This window comes from Varroa destructor, unplaced genomic scaffold (genome assembly GCF_002443255.2).
Source record: "Varroa destructor unplaced genomic scaffold, Vdes_3.0 BEIS01000005.1, whole genome shotgun sequence".
NCBI classification, from domain to species: Eukaryota; Metazoa; Arthropoda; class Arachnida; order Mesostigmata; family Varroidae; genus Varroa; species Varroa destructor.
In genome coordinates, this window is record NW_019211458.1 from 22,976,755 (window position 1) to 23,002,757 (window position 26,003).

Below are 26,003 nucleotides of genomic sequence, written 5' to 3' on the forward strand. Positions count from 1 at the left end.
TATTATAAATTTATATATATGGCTAAAGAAAGAAATAGTCGTTAGCTTTCTTTCTTAACCTATTGAATCAAACAATGAGAGGCTTCGCTGATTTCGCTTAGTAAGGCAGCCTTACCCAAGTTTACTTAGCCTTTGTTCTCTGTTATTGCAACGCCGAGAGCGCCATGGAACACCCAAGTGGCAAAGGCTGCATGCAGCGAAAGTACTATCGGAAACACTTGAGCGGGACAACAGCGTCCTTACTTGTCCTTAATTCAAGGTTCAGGTCAAAGGAGGTTTCCGTTTAAGGTAATAACGTCTATTGCTAGTTCGATTCTCTTTTGAACGAAGCTCATTGCGTGTCAATGGCATGAGTACAAGCTGTGCTTTCGGTCGTCTGCTAATGCCAACCGACTTTTCGACAGAAGTACTATCGTATTGGATATTTGTGCTCGGTTGGCTCAGTATTAATCGCTATGATCTCCTGACGCTGTCATAATAATCCGTCCAGATCCATTTGGGATGGTACCGAAACGGGTCAAATAGGATCGAATATTTAAATTTAGCTAATCAGACATAATTTTAATGTTTTGTTTACAGGCTTCGTCGTTCGTATCAACATTGTTATTATTAAACGGTCCAGCTTATACATTATATTCTACAAAATTCGTACGTCAGAGAAATCGCTTTACGCTTCCATGTATAAGGCGACTGTGTTTAAATACAGTGAATTGACAGACAGCTTGCAGAGAAGACTCTTACAATCCCCTAGCTATGTCAAGACATTCTGACTGAGTGCTTAGAGTTAATTGGGGAGTTTAGGTATCGTACATGATGATTTTTTTTTATCACATTGAGTAAAATATTTTCAATCGTTGTATTATCTTCTAAATTATTGACTAGTTCGAAAACAGACAGGATAAATAGGACTATTTCGTGGAAGGCCATATCGAGCCCAAGAATAAAGCGGACAAACAGGTGTGAGGCAATTCACAATAGAATCGCAGTTTTAGCCTTCGAAAACGGTCAACCTTAGGAAAAAAAAAGAAGTTTGAGATTTTTCTTTGTTTCTGACACATTTTGAATTCCTTAGGATTTGTTGCATCAGTGCGGTCGTCACTATCCTTAAATATATTCACTACGCGTGCGTTCCGCGCAAATTTGGACAAATAACTAAAGAAAATGAACAATATTCTTCAAATATTAAGAATTGGAAGAATATTTATTTGCCTACACAGTTCGTCGGCCTTACCAGGCACTCTCACTGGTGATATAAATCATGGTCAGGAATGAAGATGAAGCATACTTTGATGACCCAATATGGGAAAAACTCTCAAATGCAGCCCAGACAAAAATTCTGCGGTGAATACCTCAAAAAGTTGTGTTGTCAAATATTTACCAAATAGAAAGTACGAGACTATTTTTACAGAGATAACATTATTAGTAATAATTATTAGTAAAAAGCGCACTTTTAGATATTCTTAAATTTACATATTGTACATCCCCACCGTCTATAGGTTGTGTTCGAAGCAGTGAAGAGTGCTCGGAAGCCATTGTACCCGCTATTCAACACGTAAACGATTTGTTCCCTACCAAATAATCCTTATCGCCTTCGAGAGAGACTCGCTAAGAAGGCACCACAGTTTTTAACCAATTTTAATGAAACTAACAGTAGAGAAATTACATTCTCCATCTATAGGTTAAATTATTAGAATAACTATATGCTGAACCTTGAGTTAAAAAATGCGGCACAAACTTGTATGTTGGCTTGTAAAAAAGATGTTGACAAACGATAGTGCATTTATATTGAAACCATATGTAAAAATAATAGTGTTTAGCACGATATTAGTATGCGTGTATATATGAAACTTTACGTAAACGATCCACTTCGTTAGGCAGCCACTCGTACATCGTGTGGGTTATATAAGTTCGGTGCATCAGTGTGACATGCTGTTAAATCTTTGGTGAAATCAAATCGCACACCATACAATTGAAACCTTTGTTTTTATTATTTTTTGCACGACTATTTCAACTGAGCCAAAGATCTTACGTATCTATTGAACATGATTATATACCCACCACTTGATTTCTCTACCTAAGTTACTCGGATAACTTTCAAGTATTTCTTTCTATGCTCACTCATGCTATACTCACTGATTAGGCTGAGCATCGCCCCCATAACCGAAAGTGGCCAAGAAGCCTCCTCGCGAGTCGCCCTAAAGTGGTTCATGATGCCCACATACATCACACCGGCTGAACGGACACCACCTAACAAACGAAACTCTCGGATATTACGTTTAAACTTGAGGTCTGACATGAAATTTTCGTTCAGGTATGTGTTATATTTATAGCACTCTCGGCTTGTGGTTTTTATAATTAGATTGCCATGATCTCATTGGCGGAACGATAGGTAATCAAAAACAAAGATGCGAGTCCTTGGAAGCTTACTAGGACATTTAATACGATATTGTAATTGCTGTCAATTTATGAGATGTAAACTTTTTTCCTTAAAGTTTTCCTTCTCGTAAAAGAGTGGACGGATTGACGGTCCGCGGTATTTAAAGTAACATTTTGAATATCTTTGAACGTGCTATCATCCTCATCGCTACGTTTATGTCTTAGTAGTCCTCAGCAACATATAATACTACGCACTGATTGTCTCGTCCTATATACCTGTATAAAAACATTTATTATTAAACATTTTTTATAAACAACATAAGGTATTAAATCGACATAGTCATTTTTGAGGCGGAATTAGTAAGACGGTCATTTATAATTTTACACGATCTGCTCAAAAGCCGTTCATGGGAGCATCACACGATAAATATATACGTAAGTGGGCCTTTGAACAAACGTGAATTTCGACCCATATAGCATGTAGGCTACATATGGCTAAGGAGATTTAGGACAAACTACGTATCAATTTAAACTGTACTAAAACCTAATCGATAAACAAAGCAGGCCGTAGTTTCATAACACAGCGGGTTCAAGTCAATTTCTGCTACAATGTAAAAAGGGGACGAGAGCTAAAGTAGGTTTATAGTTAGAGAAGATATAAACCTGCAATTAATAAGAGATTGGGCGGAGACTTCTCCATTGAAGCAGGTTTTATTTTGGTTGTAAACCAACAGCCCGTATCGAGACACCGACTTCAAAATCAATACGTTTTACAAATATCAGTCATCGTCTGCTATCCTAATATACAAAATAAAAACAAAAATAAATTTAGCCGGTTTCTATGGAACAATAGCAAATGGTTTTGGTTTACCTGCTGTAAGAGTCATCACAAGCATACACCTAAAAGCCACCCGTATGCCTTGCCAGCTGTCCAGGCCAGTACTTGGTAAGCTGAACAAACCAGGTGTCATGTTTTCAGACTACAAACACTCTGATCATATAAAATCGAACAATACGCTCGTCGTCGTTCACACCTGGTTTTCACTTGTAGTGGCGATAATGGTAAACAGCTTTATACGAGCGATCGAGGACGCCTAGAAAAACGGTAAACTTCACATGTGTACGTTGCTGTTTGACCCTATCACGTTCAGTTAGGAGCGATACGTTTAGATGTATACACTGTGCATATTTGCGGACAAGGCGTAAGTTGTTAGCATTAGGCTGTTTGCCCCTTTGAAGATATTCGATGGCTAAAAGGAAAATGATCGCAGGAGATAAGTGCCGACACACAAATTACAGTCTAGCAATTACGGGACTTCATTTGTTAGTATTTCATGTTCATTGTATTTTACTTTTATACGAAAGGAACGTAGAACGCTCGCAGGAACATGTGAGATTCAAATAAGTAGCTGCTATAGTCAGTATAGTGGACACTTTTTTTGAAGCGTCATCAACAGAGAAAAACGGCCGCTCTAAAATATGCCCCAATGATTCACCGCCTAGCAAACGCGCTTAACACTCGCGCATTGGCAAGTATGATTAGACACGAAAGGCGGCGACAGTCGGCGAACGCTGTCCATGTAAGAAGACCTTTTCAGCCGAAACCAATGGCGTGGAAGGTTGATCTTGCTAAGATATCCTAGCGGAATATTAGCTATACGCTAGCAAGTTTACGACGTTTTTCGACGTGTCGCTACTGCCGATTAAGTGGCCAGGCTAACGATAGCTTCGCTTAAAGAGAGCGTAACGATTACGATTGTTAAGGGCCAGTGACGCTATTGCCAAGCGCTACAGGCAAAAGCTTGGATTGACTTTCTTCAAAATATTGAAGTTAAGTAACGTAAGCCACATTGTAATACATCTTTCCCTCTATACGAAAATCATAGGCAGGCGAATACGTAATGAGGTAACTTGTTTCGCATCGAAAAGCCGTTGTGAAGATGACCGTTTTTATCGCATCAACATATACACATGGGAAGCAACGAAAGCCTGATAAGGATACAAAAAAACCGGATGAGTAATCGTTAGTAGATACATGGAAAGGCTGCAGCCATGTGAAAGATTTCGAAATGTTTGACGCCCTGAAAAACAAAGCTGTTTAAAATTGTTTCGATATTACGTTGTATAATATCGTACAATTTTACTCGGTTTACTACAGGATGGTTTGATCAGCTTTTATTTTAGACGTATTTGTGCTGTCGTTACCGGTTTCTTCGATTAGGCTTATATGATCATACGCAGAGGACTCGTTATATTGCACAGGCCTTTTATACGTGCCCAGCAACGCGATGATCAAGCTTTCTGCGCGACTCTACGCAAACCCATACAGCTTTTATTGACAACGCGTGGACGAATAATTCAGCAAACGTGCTTCTTCTATAAAGCTGTAAATCACTATGTATCGCTTTTTTTCGAGAGGTCTACTCTATGTAATCCTCCAAACCTCTAATCACGCATTTTACGCATTGGTCTAACAAATATTCGCACATTAGCACCAATCGTGATATATTGCAGGCGGTGGCAACCTCTGAATAAAAAAAAACACTAGAACGCGCTTCTGCGTAAGCGATCTATTCGTTTTAGTAAGCAGTCGAATAAAGCGAAGTGCTGAGTTAGTCCAGGAATATAAAAGGGCGCCGCCGAGTTATAGGGAAGTCTGCATGGGATCATAAGGGTACCAGTGAAATGGGCCTTCCCTAGGGAGCTACAAAAACCGATAACTCTCCTATTTCCTAGGTCAGTCGACAAGATAAGGGGTTGACATTGCAGGTAAAGTTCTCTTTGCTGCTTGTTCCCTATGTCTTTCAGCTGTGATGCGCAGAACCAGACAAACAGGTCCGCCGCGAGCGGGAAACTTGCCCTTACCTTTGATTCGTATGGCTATACGGGACGTCGAACTGCACGTCGATCCGGTCGGTTTTTCTTTGCAGAGTTTAGCCGAGATCGCGGCAGTTCTTGAAGTCTACTTGTAAATCATAATGAAATCGAATGAAACAAGATTCATATTGTAACGTATCTGTATTTGTAGCATAGACTAAGCGGGCAACCGACCTACTGAAGCGTACTTATTACGCTCTAAACTGCGGTAGCTATCATTCGTTTGTCTGCGAGAACGACGCAATGTTTTTACTTGTACCTGTTTGTCCTCAAGGTGTTTTCTTTCGATTTTTCCATTTGTTAGATCCTGCCTAACACGCCTGCATTTCAACATACTAGACTCTAAAAAAAGTTTCTTTGAAAACTTAATTGCTGGATATATCTATATTGGATAGCGACAGTACGGATGAAACATCGAGAAGGAGGATTTGGTACTTGGCACCAATGTGACGAACGCAGACAGGACGGCTCCAATGAACATCTACCGATAGGCCCAGCTTCTCAATATAGAAAATAAGTCGGTGTCAGAAGAGCTAGGGATCGGTGACAGTCATCCGACCGTAAGGCCGTACGTGTCGGTTTGTCATTTCTAAGTCACCATTTCTGGTATGCATTTGGTGCATTTTACAGAACAGTTTCGGGCATTCTTTGACGGTGCCGGTCAGAGCGTAGGTATGGACTTGCCAATTCTCTATTGAGTTGCACGTTTCTGTACTATGCAAAGCGTTTAGCGGTCGCTTAAGCTTCAGGCAACATTTGTCGTACTTGTAGACGTAAGTTCCTCTAAGGCCAATTAGCTGCTTGTCGGCTTTTGTAGGTGGGGCATCCCAGAGCCTCAACATATTTGCCATTACGTATCATAGTTCAAAATCTACGTAATAGATATTGTTCATTAACAACATTTCTCTTATCATATTACCAATCTATTACAAACACTGTTTAAAATACTAACAGGGACCAAGTTTTTTCCCTCTTTCAGCCAGCTTCGGACGCCGAGACACACCATATTTACGGAGCAGTGCATCACAATAATTGTTCGTAACACAATCAGTAGTGTATCTAATTATTCATTTGGACACGATAAATATACGCGGTCGACAGGTATCGATTAGCGTCATTAACTTTTCCTTATAACATAACGGGAACTACTTTCGATCCGTCACCATTAGATTAAATGACCCGAGGGACGGCATATGTGTATGTTTAGTTTGTAGATCTTGTACGCACCGCCGAAATGTTGGCCTTGAAGTATGTTTGTACGTCAATAATTAACAGTATCTGTTATTTTTTGTAGAACTTGTTGTGCTCGTGCCTTCAGATTGAAGCAATTTAAATTAAATCAGACTTCAACGTATAAATATAGAAAAAAAAGTTACGGGCCTGGAGCGCTTCAACTACTACACTGAGAGTCATGACTCAAGGTTTTTCTGCCGGCTTTATTTATTTCCATTAGGCATGTCTTCATACATGTGGGTATTGTAAAATAGCTGCTACAGGCAAATCCGGCGGACTTTGGAATCGAGTAAACCTTAAACTGGTTGGGCTAGAGTGATGATTTTTAGATGGGTTAGGAGTAGTCTCGTTCACACTTGTCGCAGTGCTGCGGCAGTTCCTCGATAGCCGCATGCCCAGTGTTATGTTCCCATATGCATTACCTCTCTCCGTGGTTTCTCCAAGTAAATCGATAGTGGGATATGCTTGTCTACCACTTCAATCACACAGACACCGACCAAAAGCATAAGTGGGTCATTTGTTTGCTTAAGCCAGAAAGTAACTGAGGCATGCAGATAAGGTCTAGCGTTCTCATCAAATAGCCAGACCGCACATTTGAGACTTGTATGTCAACGATCCATGAGCTCCTTGAGCTGAATTTACTGTTTCACTTATATGAAGCATCACATAGCAGCCGATCCATTCCTGCAAGTGCTACCATAACGAACCTGCTTTATATTACCACCGCCATTCCCTCGCTCAGTCCCCCTACGGCCAGCAGTAGCGACTGAACCATGGTTCTAAGCGGTTCCTTTTATATTTTCAGCTGGTTTCGAGTCAGTTTATGTGGTAAATATTTTTACTTAGCCTTCACATTTTCAAAGTGACAATTCTGTAACACGTGTGTAACATATGAGACGTGAGCTTTGGCCGACAGAGCCCTTGGACCCCATTTTCGTGAATAGATACTGTAAGATCATAGGGAGAACACAAGGCTTCAATATATATATCCACGATGCAATGGTTTCGAACCCTACTTCTAGACAGTAAAGTCCGACTAGTTTCATGTAGGTTATGTTTATATTGTAGCAAATGTTTTTCATGCTATTCTTGCTCGTTCCGCTAGTGAAAACATTAACGCGCGACCTTTTTGCCGGGTTCTTTTAGCTGCTTTAAAAAATTATTCGAGGCAGTTACACTGGTTAGCATTGTGTAGTTTTTTATCAAAACCGTTTTTGGCATCAGCTCGACAATTGTATAGAAGTTCAAATAAATATACATGCAGTATTAACACAAGAACTTTATGTTTATTCGTCGTGCAACGTACTCGTGAATCGATAACATCATATATTTTCGAAGTGATTACTGGCCAACATAGCTCGTCTTTCAAGCTCTGTTGGAAATTGATCTTACTATTGGTATAGTAACACGAGTGCGGGCAAGAAATAATACGATAATTAGTCAAAGGGTAATAAGCTTCCATTAAACGAACGCAGACACGTTTGGCAGAGGTACGGCAATTGTTATTCACGAAGATACACGCCGTCACACCCGCCGACACACGGACGCAAACCATATTATGAAAAGGCATATGAACACGTCTAGTAACGGGCCTGTAGACGTTCCACGAGCAGTTGCTTTCCGGGTCCTGGTGTTAACGTATCATCATACTGCGTACTGTGCATTCATTAGTACAATTGTCTGTCTCGTTTGTTTATCTTCCCACACGTTAACGACCTACAAAATAATGGCCGTTTATCGGATATGGGCCATTAGTTTGCCTGAAACACCTCGCGATATCTGCAGTTCACGCGAAACTGCTGCTCTAGCCCTTTGAAGATAGCACTGTTAAACTGTTACACGGGACACCACGGCCGTCGAACAAACAGCCTACATGGGGTCTATAATTCGATGTAGGGATTAGATCTATGGGCCTGCCACCTGCAGCAGGCCTTAATTTTATTATTGCCTGAAATGTTTTCACAATAGTGCCGCTGTGCTTCGAGTCGTTCCTATGTTGATTTGATGACTTCAGGCAAATGCTAATTCGTAACGGGAAGGGCCTATTTTAGTTCTGATGGAAACGACAAAATCTGGAAGAAACATAATATCGTTTAGCACTGGGTAGTGCGTATGGTGAAGGTACGAAATGAATAGAATAGAGGTGTTCAAATCGTGTTTGTAACAATGCGAAGGGAAGTACGAGCTGAATGTACAACAACGTAACCATACTAAATGTCCGGAGTAAACTGGTAGTAAAAACAATGGATTAATCACAAATTTCATCGTATGCAAACAACAACCGCTCTGTGTTGAATGCTCAACTAGTCGGTCGGCTGTCCACGTCAAGTAGGCTCCACTACGATGGAAAGGCCTCGCAAGCAAATAAGGCTTGGTTATTTTTGTGTACGCTATCGTTTCTTGAATAAAATCGACCAGCTATGGGTTATGGCCCACAAGTCACATTATATATATACAAGTCACACACACCTAAAACAACAGTGTGTAATTCGGCAACGAAAAATAGCAAGCATAAAAAACGTTGAGATCACTTGCTGAATGCGCTTGTGCCTATAGCTAGGGAGTTTTCTGGACAAGCTTCAATCTCACAAACATAAATTTTAGGTTTACATTTTTAGCCATCACTATGCCGCAGTTTTCTACAATTAAGTACTGTATGATAGACTTTCATAAAATGCCATATCGGAACATTGTCACAGAACAGATGCCGGAGGCGTTCGGTAAAAATTGTGCCTGCAAAGAATCTGTTGACATACATTTTACTATGCCAGTCTCCCCGGAGCGCTTACTAGCTATAATTAATGGAGAACGTGATAAAGCGTAATTAGTAATATATAAAATAACCATATGCCATATTGGGCACGGGGCTTCGGGGATGGCGTCACAGACGATCCTATCTCCTTACCTGACCAAGCGCTTAGCGGCGTATCATTTGATTTATTATTATTATTAATAATGATCATAATTGTAACTTTTATGATCTATTGTCGTTCAAGTATCTGCACAAGCGTCGCGTGACAGCGGTGCGTTACGGGGGACTTTTGATCAAGGCTTCAACCGAACCAAGCACAGAAAAACTTTGCCGCTAGATGTACTCTTTACTTTAGTTCTAAACTGTTTTGGTGTTGCTTACCATCAACATTGCACTGATCAACATGTAGAGCAACATTCCGATTTTCTGCAATAAACCGAACGCTTTTAATCTTACACTGTACTATCGGGCAGGATACGCATTTTTAATCCAGACGCTAGGCTTACACGTAATCCGCCCACTTGTTAATACTACTTTGTTTATCTGATAGATGCAGACGTCATTTGGGCTTGTCGAATCCGACGCGTTTGACCAACTTATTCTCAAGCAAAGTTAGATTTTTATCTGTCAGATACGATGATTAGTTAAAAAAGCGGCATGCAAGATAAATTGATATTCGATTATAAAACAAAGTCTCTCCACACGCACACGTTTGTAAGTTTTTTAAGTTAGCCTATACAAGGCTATGAACGAGACGCGGTCGTTTTCTGAACACGATTGGTTGTGGCATTTTATGACTGTCAACTGCATAATGTTATACTACGTGTATGTAAAGGCTTGATCCTCGTGAGATTTGCTTTACGGTAATCCTTGGCGCAATATGTAGGTTATATATATAGCGTATACTTAATATATAGTTGCGTCTTACCGTTTTCATCAAATGGCAATTTTCAGAACATATATCTCCCTGTAGCGTCTCAGCCATTCAGAACATCCATTCCAATATAACATACAGGAGGAGTTTTTTTTCCGCTAATAACGTTTTTAGCTGCCCTGCTCTAATAGTTCGGTCACCAGGCAAAGGATAATAAATGAATGACATTTACTTTGTCTGGACAGGAGTAAAGTGCGAGGATCTAGCGGCTCTATTAGTTCGGTTTACAACTGAGCCGTAAGGCTCACGTTTCATTTCTATTTGTTTGAGTCAAGTTTGGTGATTTCATTTATATAGTAGTGTTGAACACAGGTACTTTATCATGCTGCTGCATAAAGTGTTCGTGGATCTCGTCAAATAATTCATTGATCTTGAAAGGCCATATTAGCTATTAGTACGTTTAACCATTCTGCAAAATCGCGGACTTAGACTACAAACGTTAGTGCCACAACAAATTGCGCTCTTATTTACACTGCAATTGTTTCTAAATTATTTTTCTACTTTCAATCCTGTCCTTACAATTGCTAAAGACCCAAACCAGTCAAATTTGGCTCACTAGAACAAAATGAAATATCTATTGTGAAACTATGGGTAGAGGTACGAGTGGAACTGCTGTTTGTGTTTGCTTGGAATCATGGCGTTTACCTCACTAGTGACTGAAGCCTGGAAGAGTCCACATTGAGATGTTAATTCTCGCCGACTAACCAGAAGAACCCAACAGCGCAGATGGATGGATAGATAGATTCCTTTGGTACGGAACAGTAAAACGGTACCGCTATTCCAGCAACATTGTTTCGGTCACCGACTAAGCTAGACAGGTACGATGCTTGCCAGAAATCGATGACCAGGTGCCCACTCTGTTAACAGACAGGGTCGCTACGGCTGAGTGAAGCGTCCCAAAAAAGCTGGAAAGCGAAATCGTGCGCTTTACAATCGTGTTTACGACTGATAAGTTAGTGAAAGTGTGTAATGAGTCCGTGAGCTTGCAGGCAAAATCTGTTAAGGCTCTCAGAGCATCCAAAAAGCTGTTCCACTAGAATTTGTTAATTTACTAAATCTGATTAAGGACATAAATTCTGTTCGGTTATTTATGCAATTTTATTTAAAAAATCACAATGGGGCATATTGCATACAGTGTCGTTAGAGATTATAAACAATACATGGCAAGAATATGGGCCTGACGAGTTGAACAGTCACTACAACAAAGCACAGGTTCATTTGTGCCGCAATTACAATTTACTAATTTTTATAAAATTTTACATTTTTTAAAAATTAAAACTTTTTTTATAAATTTTATAAAAAGTACAAGATTTAGAGGAAATTGACTGTTCATCTTTAGGACATTGCTTAGTAGTTGTCAAGGGCCAAATTTGTAAAATGTTGTTCTTAAAACACTCCATCAACACCGTTTGTTAATAGGTTTTTCATCCTATTAGAACTGCTGTTCAGTCCCTGGTGAACAGCAACTTCTTTCTAACCCGTGTGAGCTTTTCCAGTAATTGTTCAATGATATCAAAGGCAAATACGCTTGATTTAGTCTTTCATCTGCGTTCTTCGATAATCAGTGGCCGACGCTCGGCCTGACCTTCTCGAGCAGTATCTACGACTGTTAGTAGTACCATAACTATTAAATTAAATGATAACGATGCAACACAGTTTCGTAGAAATAATAACACATCAACTCGAAATCCGTTTATTAATACGTTTGCGGAAAACTTGATTCAGATCTTAAAAAATCATTATTACAAGTTTGATGATTCATTGCTAGAATAGTGCATTGCAACAGCCTCGGACGACTCTAATCGTTACGATAAATATCATTAGTTCCGTTGGCTTGCATGACGGAGGGGCAAGAGGTTCATTCAGATCCTGTAGTCGTCTTTCGTACCGCTCTAACCTTCCAGTTTTAGGCTAAAAACATCATTGCTTTTAGCTCAGTATGAGACCGAGTCAAACCAAAAGTTGGGAAGGGACACCTTAAATCGACATAGCCAGAAAACGTCTGGTTGAAAATAATGAGATAACTTAGATTATTAAATAACGATCTCACGGCTTTTCACTTCACTGCTTTCTATTTCAGTCCACTGAGCAATACTTCCGACTACGACACGGCCACTGACCTAGTCGCCAATATCACCCCCGAAGGGCCTTAAAGCGCACCAACTCTCCCAGCATATGGTCCGGTGGTTTAGCTAACCCAGATCGTTGCGGTTCTGCTAACTGAAATCTTTAACAATTATGATTGTACACTATTATAAGTTATCAGTATTTTGCGTTGAATAGGCCTTTTCTATAATGGACTGACACCGTCTAATACCATAAACAGCTCTAATACCATTGGTATTTACGGGTATTTTACATGTTACGCAAGATCTATTCGCAGGTGTTTTATTTGGGTTTGGCTTTGAAGTGACTTTGAACTTGGTTGGTTGTTAGCTAATAATACGGCGACCACATTTATCAAACTTAAATGATTTAACTCCTGACATTTCTTTGAAGAGTAGAGCTGCAGAACTCAGTTTTTGATTGATTGTACTTGCAGCTCTAAGACGTGAAGGAAGGACCTCTAAGTGAAGGAATCTCAGAATTTATAGCGCTTGGCAACTGAGTTTACAGCAGACGGCTTTTCATCGTACTTCGCCAGCGTATACATTGCCAGTGTGTTACGTACTGTTTCATAGGACCTTTTGTAATTAATATAGACATGGAAAAGGGATACTGGCATGGCCTTACCGCACACTGTCTATTCTCGCTGTGCATTGCTGGCGATAGAATGCCGTTCGCTATTATATTATAGATAGCGACGTCTACGTTTATAGATAACACTCACTTTAGCGGTCTTCGAAGCCCTGAATATCGTGTGACATGGGCGCTCAACGCACGTGACAAATGTATATCGTACGTCACGTGTGCGGGGCGGTCACGTTTGAGAGTTGTCAGTAAGGAAACCGTATTCCATAAAACTACCCGCGCAGGCCCTGTGTTTCATAGGCTATTGGCTGGCCTTCGCGTATAGTCTCTAATCGCAGATGAGTAGGTGAGATGCGTAGACGGTCACTTACACTAAACTGTTGGTTCAGGGTAAGTGACCGTCAATTGTTGCTTTATTATAAACAACACCGAGATGTTATGCTGTTCACCAAACAATTCTAATAAGGCTAACACAGCAACAATGAATGATTCTTAGGAGCTATACAATTGTATCAGGCAAACTGCTTAAAGAAAATGATAGAGAAAGACATAGACAATACACAAGAAGGCGTACTTACGTAACGAACGTTGTTGTTCCATCTTTTTTTTTTATTCAATAATCTTTTCCTTTTATCTTCTATAGTCTTCAATAATATTGAAGCTAGAGCTATTTAAAATAAAGTATAGCCGCATCACAATTGTTCGAGACGACGAAAAAATTTTGCAACAAGACAGGGTAACTCACAACCTCAGTCATGTTAGGTGCACCGCTGTGCTGAGAGCTTACTGCAAAGTGATGCAGAGAAAAGTACCTACGGGGAGAGCCAGGAGGTCGTACAATGCTCTCAATAATTTCGAGATGAACAGCTGTCCGGACACAGCTGCCGTTTACAAAACAGCTTCGGCAGCCACAAAGGAGCCAGCCGCGACTGCCTAAGCCTAATAGCCTGGCTTCATGAGACCTTTCACTGTCAGCCGTTTCTTTCTGTGTGACCTCCTTTCGTATGTGTAACCGTGCAGGATAGTCTATCGGCGACCTACGCCAGTGGAGACTCAGGGAGCAAGTTACCAGGCAGGTGGTGCAGAGAAACAGGTGACAATGGGGTGCAACGGCGGAATGGCAGCTGCACCCTGCAGGCCATGCCAGCTTGGCTGCGGTGTTTCGCGGACCGTTGCATGCAACCATTGATTCGGCTATCTACGGCATGTAACGATAATGAGGCAGTGATACAAAGAGCTACTTTTTAGTTCCCTATGCGTTTACACTATACCATCATAGTCGTCAGTTAGCTAGAAGGATCGGCGTTCTGAAGCAATTCCCACAACCTACTTAGCAACATCTCACCTTTTTTGTCCACGTCTGTTTCGTCACATTTGGGCCAGCCGCCAAAAGTTCTTTTGATTGGTTATTTTCATAGCAAATATGGGAACTGTGCTTTCTTAGCCGCTACACCTTTCGCGTCTATCGTTTACTATTCTTAGGGTAGTCGCAATAATATTACTCGAAAGATTACTGCTTCTCTCCTCTTCGTCGGGCATGTCAGGAGTTTAGTCGAGTAACCCGCGTTATCTGGACTATTGGGTGAATTCGGCTTAGGTGATCCGTAGACAACTAGTGAACAAAGTAATGGTCGGCTTCGACGGCCGCTACACTGATAAATGTCTCATGCCTTTCACACGATTTGTACAAAGTAGGAGGAACGGGTCCAAGGGGAAGAGCTTGTATACAGGCTGCATTAGACAGTATATAACTGGACAATTGCTCGCGTTACTGCTAGGTCGTCATCGGCACCGTGGGCTGTCGCCGATGTTGCCATCGATTGCAGTGCTATATGGAGCACCTGTCGCCACTGGCTCCTCTAACCACTGCGGTCCCATTCCACATCCCCACGACCCTTTCCAAAACCCCCCGACTTTTTCGGCGTCCATTTCATCCCTTACCTTGAATAGCCTGCTGGCCCTGGCACTTATTTCATCGAAGTAGGACGACCGTGTCAGCTGCTTACACATAAACATTGCTACGCAATCTACCGGAAGGATTCGAGAGCAGACAGATGTCTGCTGCCGCTTGCCACTTCCGTCTAACAGCCGCATTGTATTCCTATTCTCATTGCCACTATGCTTAGTTCTTTTTCTAGACTTTTATTAACCTCTAACTTCCATGGCTATGTTTCTCTGTCTGTACCTTTCCAGTCATTGCATTGTACATCGTTCACTCTCGGCCGCTGCCTAGTTCACTGTTCTGTATCTGCTCAGGCCCGTTTGCCGCCCGAAACGAAATCCACAAACCTCAAATGCCACTACGATCCCGTCCGACGTCGAAGTGAAGTGATTGACTATAAAATGGCCGTCTAGTCAATCGTTTATTATCAATTGCCGAGACCCGTCCGTTAAAAAAGAGAGGACATAAATATAAAGGAAATAAAGAAAAGGCAGAAGGTGGGGGAGCTTGGTAGAAATAACCAGTATAAAAGGTTGAGTAAGTCGTGCTAAGGGCATTTTTCTTCCTACCACTTGCTATGGTTCGGAGGGCGCGGCTCAGCCCTACTGGTATATGAGGTTGCGTGTACAACGCAGTCGACGGGTGGTAGTTCTATTTGTTTTTGCCCCAGAAATCCCACCCGCACCCCTTTTGAATTCTCCAGACTACTTCACACCTCACGGTTTCGCGTCTTTAAACGAGCGGTCGAATGCTTCCGTTGGAGCAGGTCGTTAGTTGAAATGCTATTTGAGTTGACTCCACTTGCCTATCTTCCTCCGAGCGGTGGCCGACGAAACATTAGTCAGTGCATTAAATCGGTCTAGATGGGCGAAACAAGCACACATCAGGCAGTAGGAAGGTGTCGAGTCGCCGTATATTGAGCGAAACGTCCAGTAAAGTAACTGTCAGACATTATGGTCTGCTATCGCCATCAAACCAAAATTAATTTCGGTGCTGTTGGTGTCCACTCAACCTCTTTTCTAACCTATAAGTGGTGGCCTTCTATTGTCCTACCACTCCGGCCGTTCTTGGACACTCCAAAAGGCACATCGTCCTACACTTTGGAACACCCGTGCTCGTCGGCCCGTTTGATGACCACTTGCCATTTTTATCTGTTTTGGTCACCTGGTCCTATCAAACTTGGACAGCCTCGACTACTCACGATACTCCAGACCTTCAAATGCTGCGGCGTTTGTCCCTGACCATTGAGCGCTATTCACTGAACACTTGTAGCGGCAATGAGAACAACAGATATAGCGTCCTTGCTGTGATAGTGTGAGTGTTAGCGTCGGAGGTTGCCGCGGCGGATGGAATTTACATGAGGGATAACAAACCAAGAACAAGCAAAACGATAATGCAGAACGTCCACCACGAGGCATAACTGCCAATCAACAACAACCTCTAAATGCTTTTTTCCTTGACCTATTGCCCCACAATAGCACAGGAGAAGTTCGCTTGACAAATTGATTAAAAAACATCGGTGATACATTGATCCAAAAAAACGTCAGAGACGGGGGGGGGGGGGGGTACAATCTGAAAAGGGTACCAACAGTAATAATAACAGCGGACGAACACTGCATTTTTTAGTTTAACGGAACAATATGTATGCATTATTTTCGACCTGTCTAAAAGTAAAGTCTAAGCATTCTCAAAAGATAAAAGCGATGACTGTATTTACAGGGCATCCCGAAAAATGTTTGAATGAGTATAATTTGAGTTTTCAATCAGTTTTTAAATTATGAAAAACTTTTCATGAAATATGTAAATTTCTTACCATAGATAATGAAAATTACGAGTGCCAGTGGATGCACTGCAAGTAACGGTGCGCTATTAATTCGCAAATTTCCACAAACGTTTAATTTGTTGATGTACTCTTGTTTATCAGTGGCTGTTAAATATTCTAGTGCCGTCGGTTTTTTGCGGTAGACTTCATCTCTAATTATGCCTTTAAAAAAACCGGCCTCAGGTCTGGGGAACGGACTGCGCGTTTTGTCTGAGCAACCCATTTCCTTGATAGGTTCTCATGAAGTTTTCCTTTTATACCACAATGATTGTGTGGAATTTTTTTTTCCTGTTGCAAATAAGATTCACCATTTTCACAACAGCACTCTTAAGTACATGATAAAGTAGATTCTAGTAGGAAATTCAAACAATTTATATCGCTCGCGATAACCTCGAACAGAAACGGTCGAATTAATATTTTGTTGGAAATGCCGCATTCCACTAGCTCTTGTAAATGTACATTGTGCTTCTGGGAAAATGTAGATTTACATTTGGGTAAGATGAAAGGGAGACAGACGAACGTGCAGAGTTTTCATATATTCTCAATTGTAAAGAAAACTTGGTTATGAAATTTCTCGACATTGCCACGATTTGCTAGGTACAGTCGATACTACTCATAGTGCCCCGAATGGGGTGGCACTTAATAATATTGAGTAGCTAACTTTATTAGCAAAGTAAAAAGCCTGATCATACTAAGTGGGCAATTGACGATACGTATGTACATCGACAAACAAGAAAACCCACGTGGCAAATAGGTCGGTATCTATTGGCTATTATTTCTTACGCTCTAAACAGTTTAAGCCCACTTTCCTGGAATGCTGACTTTTGTTCTGCCCCGGAACTTAGCTATTTTTATTCTGTTATATATCTCGTCGATAAAAAAAATAACAGATTTTAACTAGGTCTAGAATATGTCTTGCACAAGGTATGGCAAACCGGCGACGACGTTTCCCTTGACAAAACCCCTCCCGTCAGTGTCATCTGCTATCAAAATCGAGCTTGCACCTGTTTATGTAGCCTATATTTTTCTTTCAATATACTATAGTCTATTATTCCTTTGGCTCTTTTGCAGCTATATAACGCCGCAGAAGCAACCTTTTTGTCTCTTCGCGTAATATCTACGTGGACTCTGACCTGGAGGCTATAGACTTGGGTCCGAGTGATCATTTGGTACGTTTCTAAAGACCGGCTCATCGTTATGGAATTCAAGCGGCATAGGCCAACAAGTTCATAACGTAGTTAGCTTAAAATGGGCCTATTCGCATACAGAGAGTTAACTGTAAAGCACGAAGCATCCCTTAGAAACGACTGCCTCGTTCAATGACCGTGCCATTTTGAATAACGTAAGCGACATGGCTTCAAAATGTGGGCTGAGTATTCGTAATACTAGGCAAATATGAACCTCCTGTGAATTGTTAACCTAACTGTAGATAGGAGCAAGAAGTGCGATATGAGACGTAAGAGAAACATCCCAATTTTTGTACGTATTACTTACACACGACCTACGACAAAACATGGCTGATTTCGAAATTCCAAGCTAGTCCTTGGGGAGCGATAGCGCCTAGTAAATAAGGCATTTCTTTTTTTGTTCCATTTCTAGAAGTACTATCGGCAGATGTTATTAATTTTACAGTCGGATAATAGATAGAAGCTCAAGTACTGCATGACTGTATACGAAATATTGCGTCGTGTCCCGAAGCACTCATTATCTTCGAAAATATATACTATTATTTATTCGTCAGTGTCAACCGTATGTTGCGGTTAGCCGTTAATTGGGGCATTTGTTACGATAGTAGCAGATAGCCCAGCTAAACGGCGAGCTATTCTGCGACGCCTGTCACGATATTCAGTCGTGTCGAAAAACTATCATACTATTACGTAGATACTGCAACTTAGTTGGACAACGACTTTAAGATCTCCGTTATTTGACTTAGTAATATTTTAAGCCAGCTGATTCAAAATAGGGTCTATAAAGTGAGCACTCTCCTTTATGAGCGCATATCCTCATTTCCTCAGTCGAATTAGCATTTAGTACATAATTATAAACGTTTTCAAGTGATATACACGAAAACACTTTGTCTCGTAAATATTTCAGCTATAATGTTTATGTTAGCATTGATAAAAATGCTTCGGCTACCCTATCTATCCCTGAAAGATAGAGCCTGGATTGCAGGAGAGCATTTATTTGAACATTAAGCTTCGAAGAATTTTCAAAGCTCGATTATACGTCAAGTTAAATAAAATAGATCTCTACATTTGCAAAAGGAACCCTTGCGTACTATAGGGCACTTACGTAAGTGTAAGTATTATGCAATATTTGAATAGCATCATACCAATCAGGCACACTTTCACGATTCGTGCATTTTTGTACCATAAAACGTTTGAATTTTCGCTCAGTTCTATCGAATGGAAAAGTACCTGGCCGGGTTGTTGACCAATGCTTCGATTACTCATTGCTCTTCGACAAGGTACTAAAATTATTTTCACGGACAGGGACGATTGCTTCAAGGCAAGCTCTTCAACAGTCAGCAAAAGGTTAGTCTTTCATTGCCAAACCCAGAAATTGCGTCTTATTAATTGTTAATCTGCCTAGCGGTCCAGGGTGTTTTAGCGTCTCGGCGATGCTAGCTTCAGTGTGCGCAGGTCGAACGTGGGACTCTTCTAATGAAACACTGCCTTGCACGACGGCAAGATCTTTCTACTTTGGCTAGTATGGTCGTTAAGGTAATAACAGGTAGCACTGGAAGTTTCGACAACGTTAAGCAGCAAACATGCCCGAAAGTGGACGCGATTATGAATTGAATTTATGAGAATATTATACAAACCAAATCATCCTATGTCCTTACAGCGTTATTGTTAAGTATTAACATTAGTAAGACGGCCTATTATTTAGCAACGTATTGTCACATATAGCCACGCACGATATCATGCAAATATAGCAAAGCGATTGATAAAATATTGAGGATGCATTACGTGACTAATGGTGAGCTATGTGATATGACGGTTACGTCCAGACCATTTACATATGAACCGTCGAGCGAATGGGGAAGCACAGTTGTCGGAGGCTCGTCGCTGGGCCTTCGGGATGTTAGCGGAGTATGGAAGGGATACTAAGACGTACAGGACTCACCATTTCATTAATATGCGACGTTCCTTAGCTGGCCATTTTGCTAATGACTGTTTCTGCTCTTTACGGAAATAAGGGCAAGTTCCCCTGTCCCATTTTTTCGTGGATAATAATAATTATATCACTAGTGGGATATATTTTTTCTGTCGTTATATTATGATCTGCTACAAGGGCGTGTAGCAGACAAGAAATTTCGTTTATGTCTAACATACGTAAGATAAATATTTATATTCTCTAAATCACCTATCAGTATGGTTGTTCAGTCGTACTAGAGCGATCGGATATGAAGCGGAAGTGCATTTGGGCAGGGGAAACTATGACTTTCGAGCAATTTTTTAAAACGGGAATTCAACTTGTGTGCGGTATATGAAACGCTAAACTTTACGCAAACATGGTTGTGCGTGTACCTATTAAAACTTTATTGCTAATGGCTTAATTTTTGTTACTTGGCAATATCTTATCTCCTTATATATGACCTAAAATGGCCCTTTCTATTTTTGAAACCATTGCCGAAATCAGTTTGCTACAGGAACGAACTAGCACCCAGATTACTGCGTCGTACTGCTAGTAAATGGTATTTAAATTAACGCATACTCAAACGAGTTGTTAAAAATGCATCTGAATAGAAAAATGAAACGCATCAAGAAACTCGCTTCTTCCGAATCAGTTTTTTTCTACTTTTCCCTTTTAAAGCGTGTTCGAAACTTTCTTGTCTTTTTTTTGGCGTGCAATGGAAGACGATTAAACAGACGAACAATTTAGATAACAACTTGTTTGACAGTGAGAAACATGCAATCATGGATCTGGTGAATTTTGCGTCTGCCCCCTTCTTCTCTGTTTGTATAATCGTTCGTGCCCGCTGCCCTATGTGACGCTGCTGTTAACTTCTACCGTACTGCCAAACAGTCAACAAATGAATGAGGTAACACCTCAAAGCTCCTTCTCACGCGTATCTCTCGTTCCTGCCGGACGCGTTTTCGGAAATGCGGCACTGACGAAATCTTTCGGACCTCTAGAATGCTCACCCAGAGTTTATGCGCCGCTGCCGCCTGTCCGTTCATCCGTTAGAATCTGAATGCCTGAAGCGTAGAACCCGGACTAACCTCAGCATTTCCTTCGTAAATCGAACAAAGCAACGTGTAATCGCCGTATAACCATAAATCACCGCTGAGACGCATACCGCATCAGACTCGTTGGGTCGGAGCCGCTTCGCGTGTTCCGAAGTAGAAGAACTGCGTTGGGGGTCAGCGGCGAACCCGGTAGCGAGAGGAAAGGGCAGGCCAAGGCACTTCCTCAGTGTCCCAACGTCACCACCGACGTTTGCATCACGGTTATAGCAACGTCCATCGAACGCTTCGCAACATCAGGAAGGTGAAACGAAAGTGAGGAACTAAAAGAATGGCTAGCGATAAGCGATGCCACTCGCTGAAAGTCGGTTGCCTCAGTGAATCGCGCCACGCCAGAAACTTTGTCGTCCTTCTGCTCGTTGCTTGGCTCCTCCACAGGCAAGATTTTCTCTGCGCACAGTGGTCCGCTATCGCTTTGGACTTTGTACATCTTGTTAGATTGAAAGGGACGGTAGGGGCGCCAATTGTAATTGAGTTCTGTTCCTTCCGCAGCGTCGTCTGATTTTTTGCAACTGGCCGATAGCTCGGAATAAATCGGATGCGTCCTCTTTAACTTGTCCTTTCTGGCCTTATTCTACTATCTAAGATCGTTCCCGCCCTGTTTCTAGTCGCAATACAAGGCAAAACAGGTCGCAAACATTTGTCGTCGTTTCGCCACTGGCTGCGTCACCAGCGAACCCTCTCCACCGCCCGATAATCCGCTTCCTATTTCAGTAAGCGTTTAGCTGTCGGGATTCCTTTCCAATTTTCCGGGATTCCTTTTCAATTCACCTCCTTACAAATTTCCATCTCTCTGTCATGGCCTTGTGTCGCGCCATTCTATAATGCTACTAATTCAGTGGTACGACGTACGAGGTCGCATTTCCCGGTTCCAATTCGAACGACATGACTAGATGAGCTGGCGAGTAAGTCAACAATCGATTCTAGAATTCTGGCCGTCCAGTTTCTCTGATATTACGGTGGCTCGCAGAAGCAGACGTCTCTTCGACCATCATTTATGTTACGAGCCACCCACCGTATGCACGCAATTATAGCACACTGATGTCCTGTTACAGCTAAGTCCTGTCGATGCCGCTTTACTCCCAATTCACCCTGTTCTTCCGTCATCGGCTTTTCGTATTGGTGTGCGATTTAAGCAGAAAACAAATGAACATCATAAACAAAGTTGCGCGCTCTGCGAGGCGCACCCTTTCCACTTCACTTTTCGTAACTGATACGTAGATCTAACACCGCAGAAGACGAAAGTACGTCGAGAAAAAAGCAGAAGTGCATTGAAGAAGCATGTAAAGGAGCGTGAGAGGAGCGGAAAAAACAAAGCAGAAAAACGTCTCTTTTTTGCGTCTGAAATTCTATCATTTTCGCTGTTGTTGCTTCTCAAATGTATACTTTTCTGTTCCATTGTGAATTATATTTTCCTATTCAGATGTTTTATTTAGTGCAAAGCCCGTAAAAGCAATGCGAGGCTTCGAACAAAAAAGAAAAATCCTATATTTGTTTTAGACTTTTTTAAGGACGCCTAGGCCATGCCCGAGAATCTGAAAGTGCAACTGGAACAGAAACGGCTGCCTTTCCATAACAAAGCCCCATATGGAAGGCCCAGAATGTACGATGAACCACATAGTATCGCTTCAGTAAAGGTCGCAGATGATACTACCGAGCCTTCGGATACATACATGTAGGATATTTGGGCTACTGCTTGGCTAGCAATACGGAACGCGACGGAACCGTGCGTAGTAAGAACGGACTGCACAGAAACCACGGATCGCACTGACCTCGAGAAAACATGGTAAACTATTGGCTAAGGCGAAATATGCAGCAGAAAACCCTGAGTTGTACACTACGGGCTGGCTTGTGACAGCCGTGATGACCTAGGACTGTTGTTATCAATGCATGATGGGTTGCGTGTTGAGCTGCGAGCGGCCAAGAGGAAGGTCAGAGCGGGTTGGGCTACAATGGGAATGGAAGTCACGTGCATCACTGCCATTTCAGCGTTTTCATACACCTGCAAGTAATAGTTCCAAGTAATTGGCAAGATATGAAAAGTTGAAGCGGCAGTGGCTCGAAGAGCTTGGTGTCTGGCTGATAGACCCACATGTAAAGTCCCGTTATGGGACTCTTCGACAAGAAAAGTTTGCCAAAGGGCTAAACGATATATGAATTTCGTTTACCACTTCGAGATCATAAACGTCCGAAATAGACAAAAGCCAAATTTCTTTTGTAGTCTTAAGTGAAAAGTTAGAATCGTATAGGGACGAATACGGCTTGATCAGTGGACTTTAGACACACCTGTATACCACATAACTATGATGATATTCCCGAATGAACTGTACGTGCAACAAACACAAAAGAAAAAACACCGAACGCGACAAACCGATCTGATACTAAGGATGATTGTTTGATAATTATTTGTTGGCTTTCATCTTTCATCATCATTATAATGCATGGAATTTTAGGCTTAGGTCACAGTAGGTTTAGGTAAAAGGATATAGGACGAAGTCCAATTAACGTAAATATGAAGCTTTACCAATTACACAAAGAATGTAAAAAAATGTTTCCGGTAAATATGCATTCTGCATGATAGGTAGATGAAGCAGTGACAGAGCCTAGTTAGAGCTAGAACTTTGATAGTATTTTAAAATACTATATATATATATATATCGCATAAAGGGAACATGTAAAACACGACAGCAATAATGTCTGCGTGCTTTTCTACAGCAATTCAAGTAATACAATGAAGGCTTGCTATTCATATAACTTTATTTAGACATATCTACGAAGGGAACGTTTTTTATATAACCCCATAATGTCCAGCACTAAGATTGATAATGATAACAACGGTTTATCTTTAAGAAATTGTAACTACCACAAGTTGGTGAAGATTATATCCATATTACCGGACCTAGTCCTTCATGATTTGCCACCTGTGACCCAGCTAACACCACTGCAAAAGATTAGTGCTTTCTAAAACAAAAATATCTACGTACAAAGTACAATAGAATGTTCTATTGCACTTTGTAATATACATAACAATAGCTTTATTTTTGATTCATACACAAGAGCGCATACCAACGAATATCCTCCTAAGACTTCTGTTAGAGTTAGCTTAAGTATGTAAGATTGTGGGGTCGAAGGGGGCGTAGATATTTTTGCTTGACTTTTATGTGGGTAGCAAAGAACCTGAAGGAAATGTTTCGACTCTATCCGGTAGTGGAAGCTCGGCAATTTCATGGCAGATTAGCTATCGCGTTTAGCTGAAATTTTCTAGTGAATAATTACCTCAACCGTCGACCTCTCAGGCAAATATATAGCCTATCGGCATGGCCTTGCACCACTGCACATAACTACTAAGTGTTTCACATGTGTTGTATTTAATGTTGCCGACAGAGTCATTGGGTGACAATTTATAAAACACTATTATAACATACGCTTTTACTAAGCCATACGTACGTTAGCTTGCTGTTTTATGGCGGTAATAATGGCTCACCTTGCGGGGTTCATGTTGTTTCGGTCTTCCTGCTTGTCGCTGCTCTGGCGTTCGACTATTGGACACTGAAAAATACACCGAGGAGGGTAAACTACAATATATTAGGAAACATTATTTTGTATATATTAAAGCATCATTAACTCGCTGATAGAATTTGCTTTATATCATAGGTTTGATAACTTCAGTAGCAGTTAGGGGCAGTTAAAATTGGAACTCAATCCTCGTTGTCGACGCGCTTAATAGAAAAGACAGCGCAACTCGACGCATGCACCGAATATCAATTTATGTGATTTAAGCTAAATTGTAGCCAAGTTATGACACAATGACGTTACAAAGTATCGTAGTTAAACAATTCCATATCATGTACAGGTATTCTGTGATTTTGTGTGAAAAAAAATGGTTCAACTGACGATTGCCTCAGGAAGATTCTGTAAAAATGCCCAACTTAATAAGGTGCGACTAAACAAATTATTATTCTTTTAAATATCTATATATTGTGTTACAATAAATAAAGCCTGACTGTAATAGTCAAGTAATAAGTTACACTGTGTGTGATAAGGATTTTTAAGCTTTTCAGCACGCGACAAAATTTCGATCAACCAAACACCTCGTGCTTAAGATCCTACTGGCAGAATTAAAGTGCCTTTTTTGCTTGATGATTGAGAATCATTCGCGCCACAGTTGAGGATAAAAACTTAGGTCTACGGAAGAACGCTTGTCGACGAACGAGCGCAGGTTCGAAGCACGAAGGCTTATCCCGAACGGCCACAAAATGTCACGTCCGATCGCAAAATTGTATATATTCAATCTGTGGGCTTTGTAACGGCACAGCTGACGTTGAATGGCCGGCGCGAGTCGCAACATCGAATAGGAACGAGTTAGGTGCAGAAATGACCCTTTTCACTAAAATAGATATTTGCCTTGTGAGGTTTTCGACACTTCATCCGTGATTTGGATATTAGCCGAAGTTCAAGATTTCGTTTTGGCGAGACAAGCGTATAGGAGAGGACGATCTAAATCTATAAAAAGTAAGTAGGTAGTATTAAAGGTAAAAGCTAAGTCAGATTAGTGAAAACGATCGCAAAACTACGTAGTCAAAAACTGCAACTTCGTATCGTTTTCAAAATTTAGATGATATATCGGCGCGGAAGTTGGACGGCTAAACCTGTGGCTACAAACCACTATCGATCGAGCTTACCAGTAACATACACAATATGGAAAATATAACTAAATATCTGATAATCATTTCACACCTGATCCAAATGGGTATCAACGTAAGCGACCAGATCAGTCCCTGCAGGTACAGAGCCGTAGCATACAGTACTTGATAACTTAACATTTCGTTGTACGGCACCGTGTCGATAGGTGTGTATGGACTGGTAATGTTTGACAGCTGGAAACTCAGCCATCTAAACCGCCATGCTGATAAGCCAGATCTAACTAAAAATGAGCAGACTTTAACTTTGTCGTCCTCTATCAATGAGTTTACTTAGTACGCCGGTCATGCTCAACCCAATGCGCATAACTCTATTTTTAAAGGCAATACCATATATGCGTGTATATATGCGCACCGAGTTAGGCAATAGCTAACGGAGCTTCTATGAGAAATGTCCTGAATTACTTTAGCCTAACATTAGCA

At 41.2% G+C, this 26,003-nt stretch overlaps 2 protein-coding genes across 4 annotated transcripts in view; both read right to left on the reverse strand.

Annotated features, from left to right (window-relative positions):
- LOC111250701 (monocarboxylate transporter 13-like) overlaps positions 1-10,957 on the reverse strand; it is a 17,264-nt gene extending 6,307 nt beyond the window's left edge. The window contains exons 1-2 of one of the 3 annotated variants that reach the window (XM_086990890.1): positions 10,818-10,957; positions 2,134-2,247 (exon numbers count right to left, since the gene is read on the reverse strand). In XM_086990890.1, the coding sequence (XP_086847016.1) occupies positions 2,134-2,224 (91 nt within the window). In that variant the 5' untranslated portion in view covers positions 2,225-2,247; positions 10,818-10,957. Of the gene's footprint in view, positions 1-2,133; positions 2,248-3,247; positions 4,072-10,817 lie in introns of those variants that run through there. The other 2 variants (XM_086990889.1, XM_022806315.2) reach the window with 2 other exon arrangements.
- LOC147755438 (uncharacterized) lies at positions 10,945-25,773 on the reverse strand. The gene is made up of 3 exons (XM_086990495.1): positions 25,618-25,773; positions 24,365-24,429; positions 10,945-11,077 (listed from the first exon to the last, which is right to left on the reverse strand). Exons 1-3 carry the CDS (start codon positions 25,771-25,773, stop codon positions 10,978-10,980), a joined length of 321 nt encoding a protein of 106 aa, XP_086846621.1. The 3' UTR covers positions 10,945-10,977.
- Positions 25,774-26,003: the final 230 nt, after the last annotated feature.

What these genes read in the sequence shown, in the direction of transcription:
- LOC147755438 (XM_086990495.1), bottom strand. Translation starts at nt 25,773, where the DNA reads ATGGCTGAGTTTCCAGCTGTCAAACATTACCAGTCCATACACACCTAT. An exon ending in TTGATACCCATTTGGATCAG is followed by an intron (nt 24,430 to 25,617) that starts GTGTGAAATGAT and finishes TGTATTTTTCAG; the next exon opens with TGTCCAATAGTCGAACGCCA. An exon ending in AACAACATGAACCCCGCAAG is followed by an intron (nt 11,078 to 24,364) that starts GTGAGCCATTAT and finishes TTCGCTTTCCAG; the next exon opens with CTTTTTTGGGACGCTTCACT.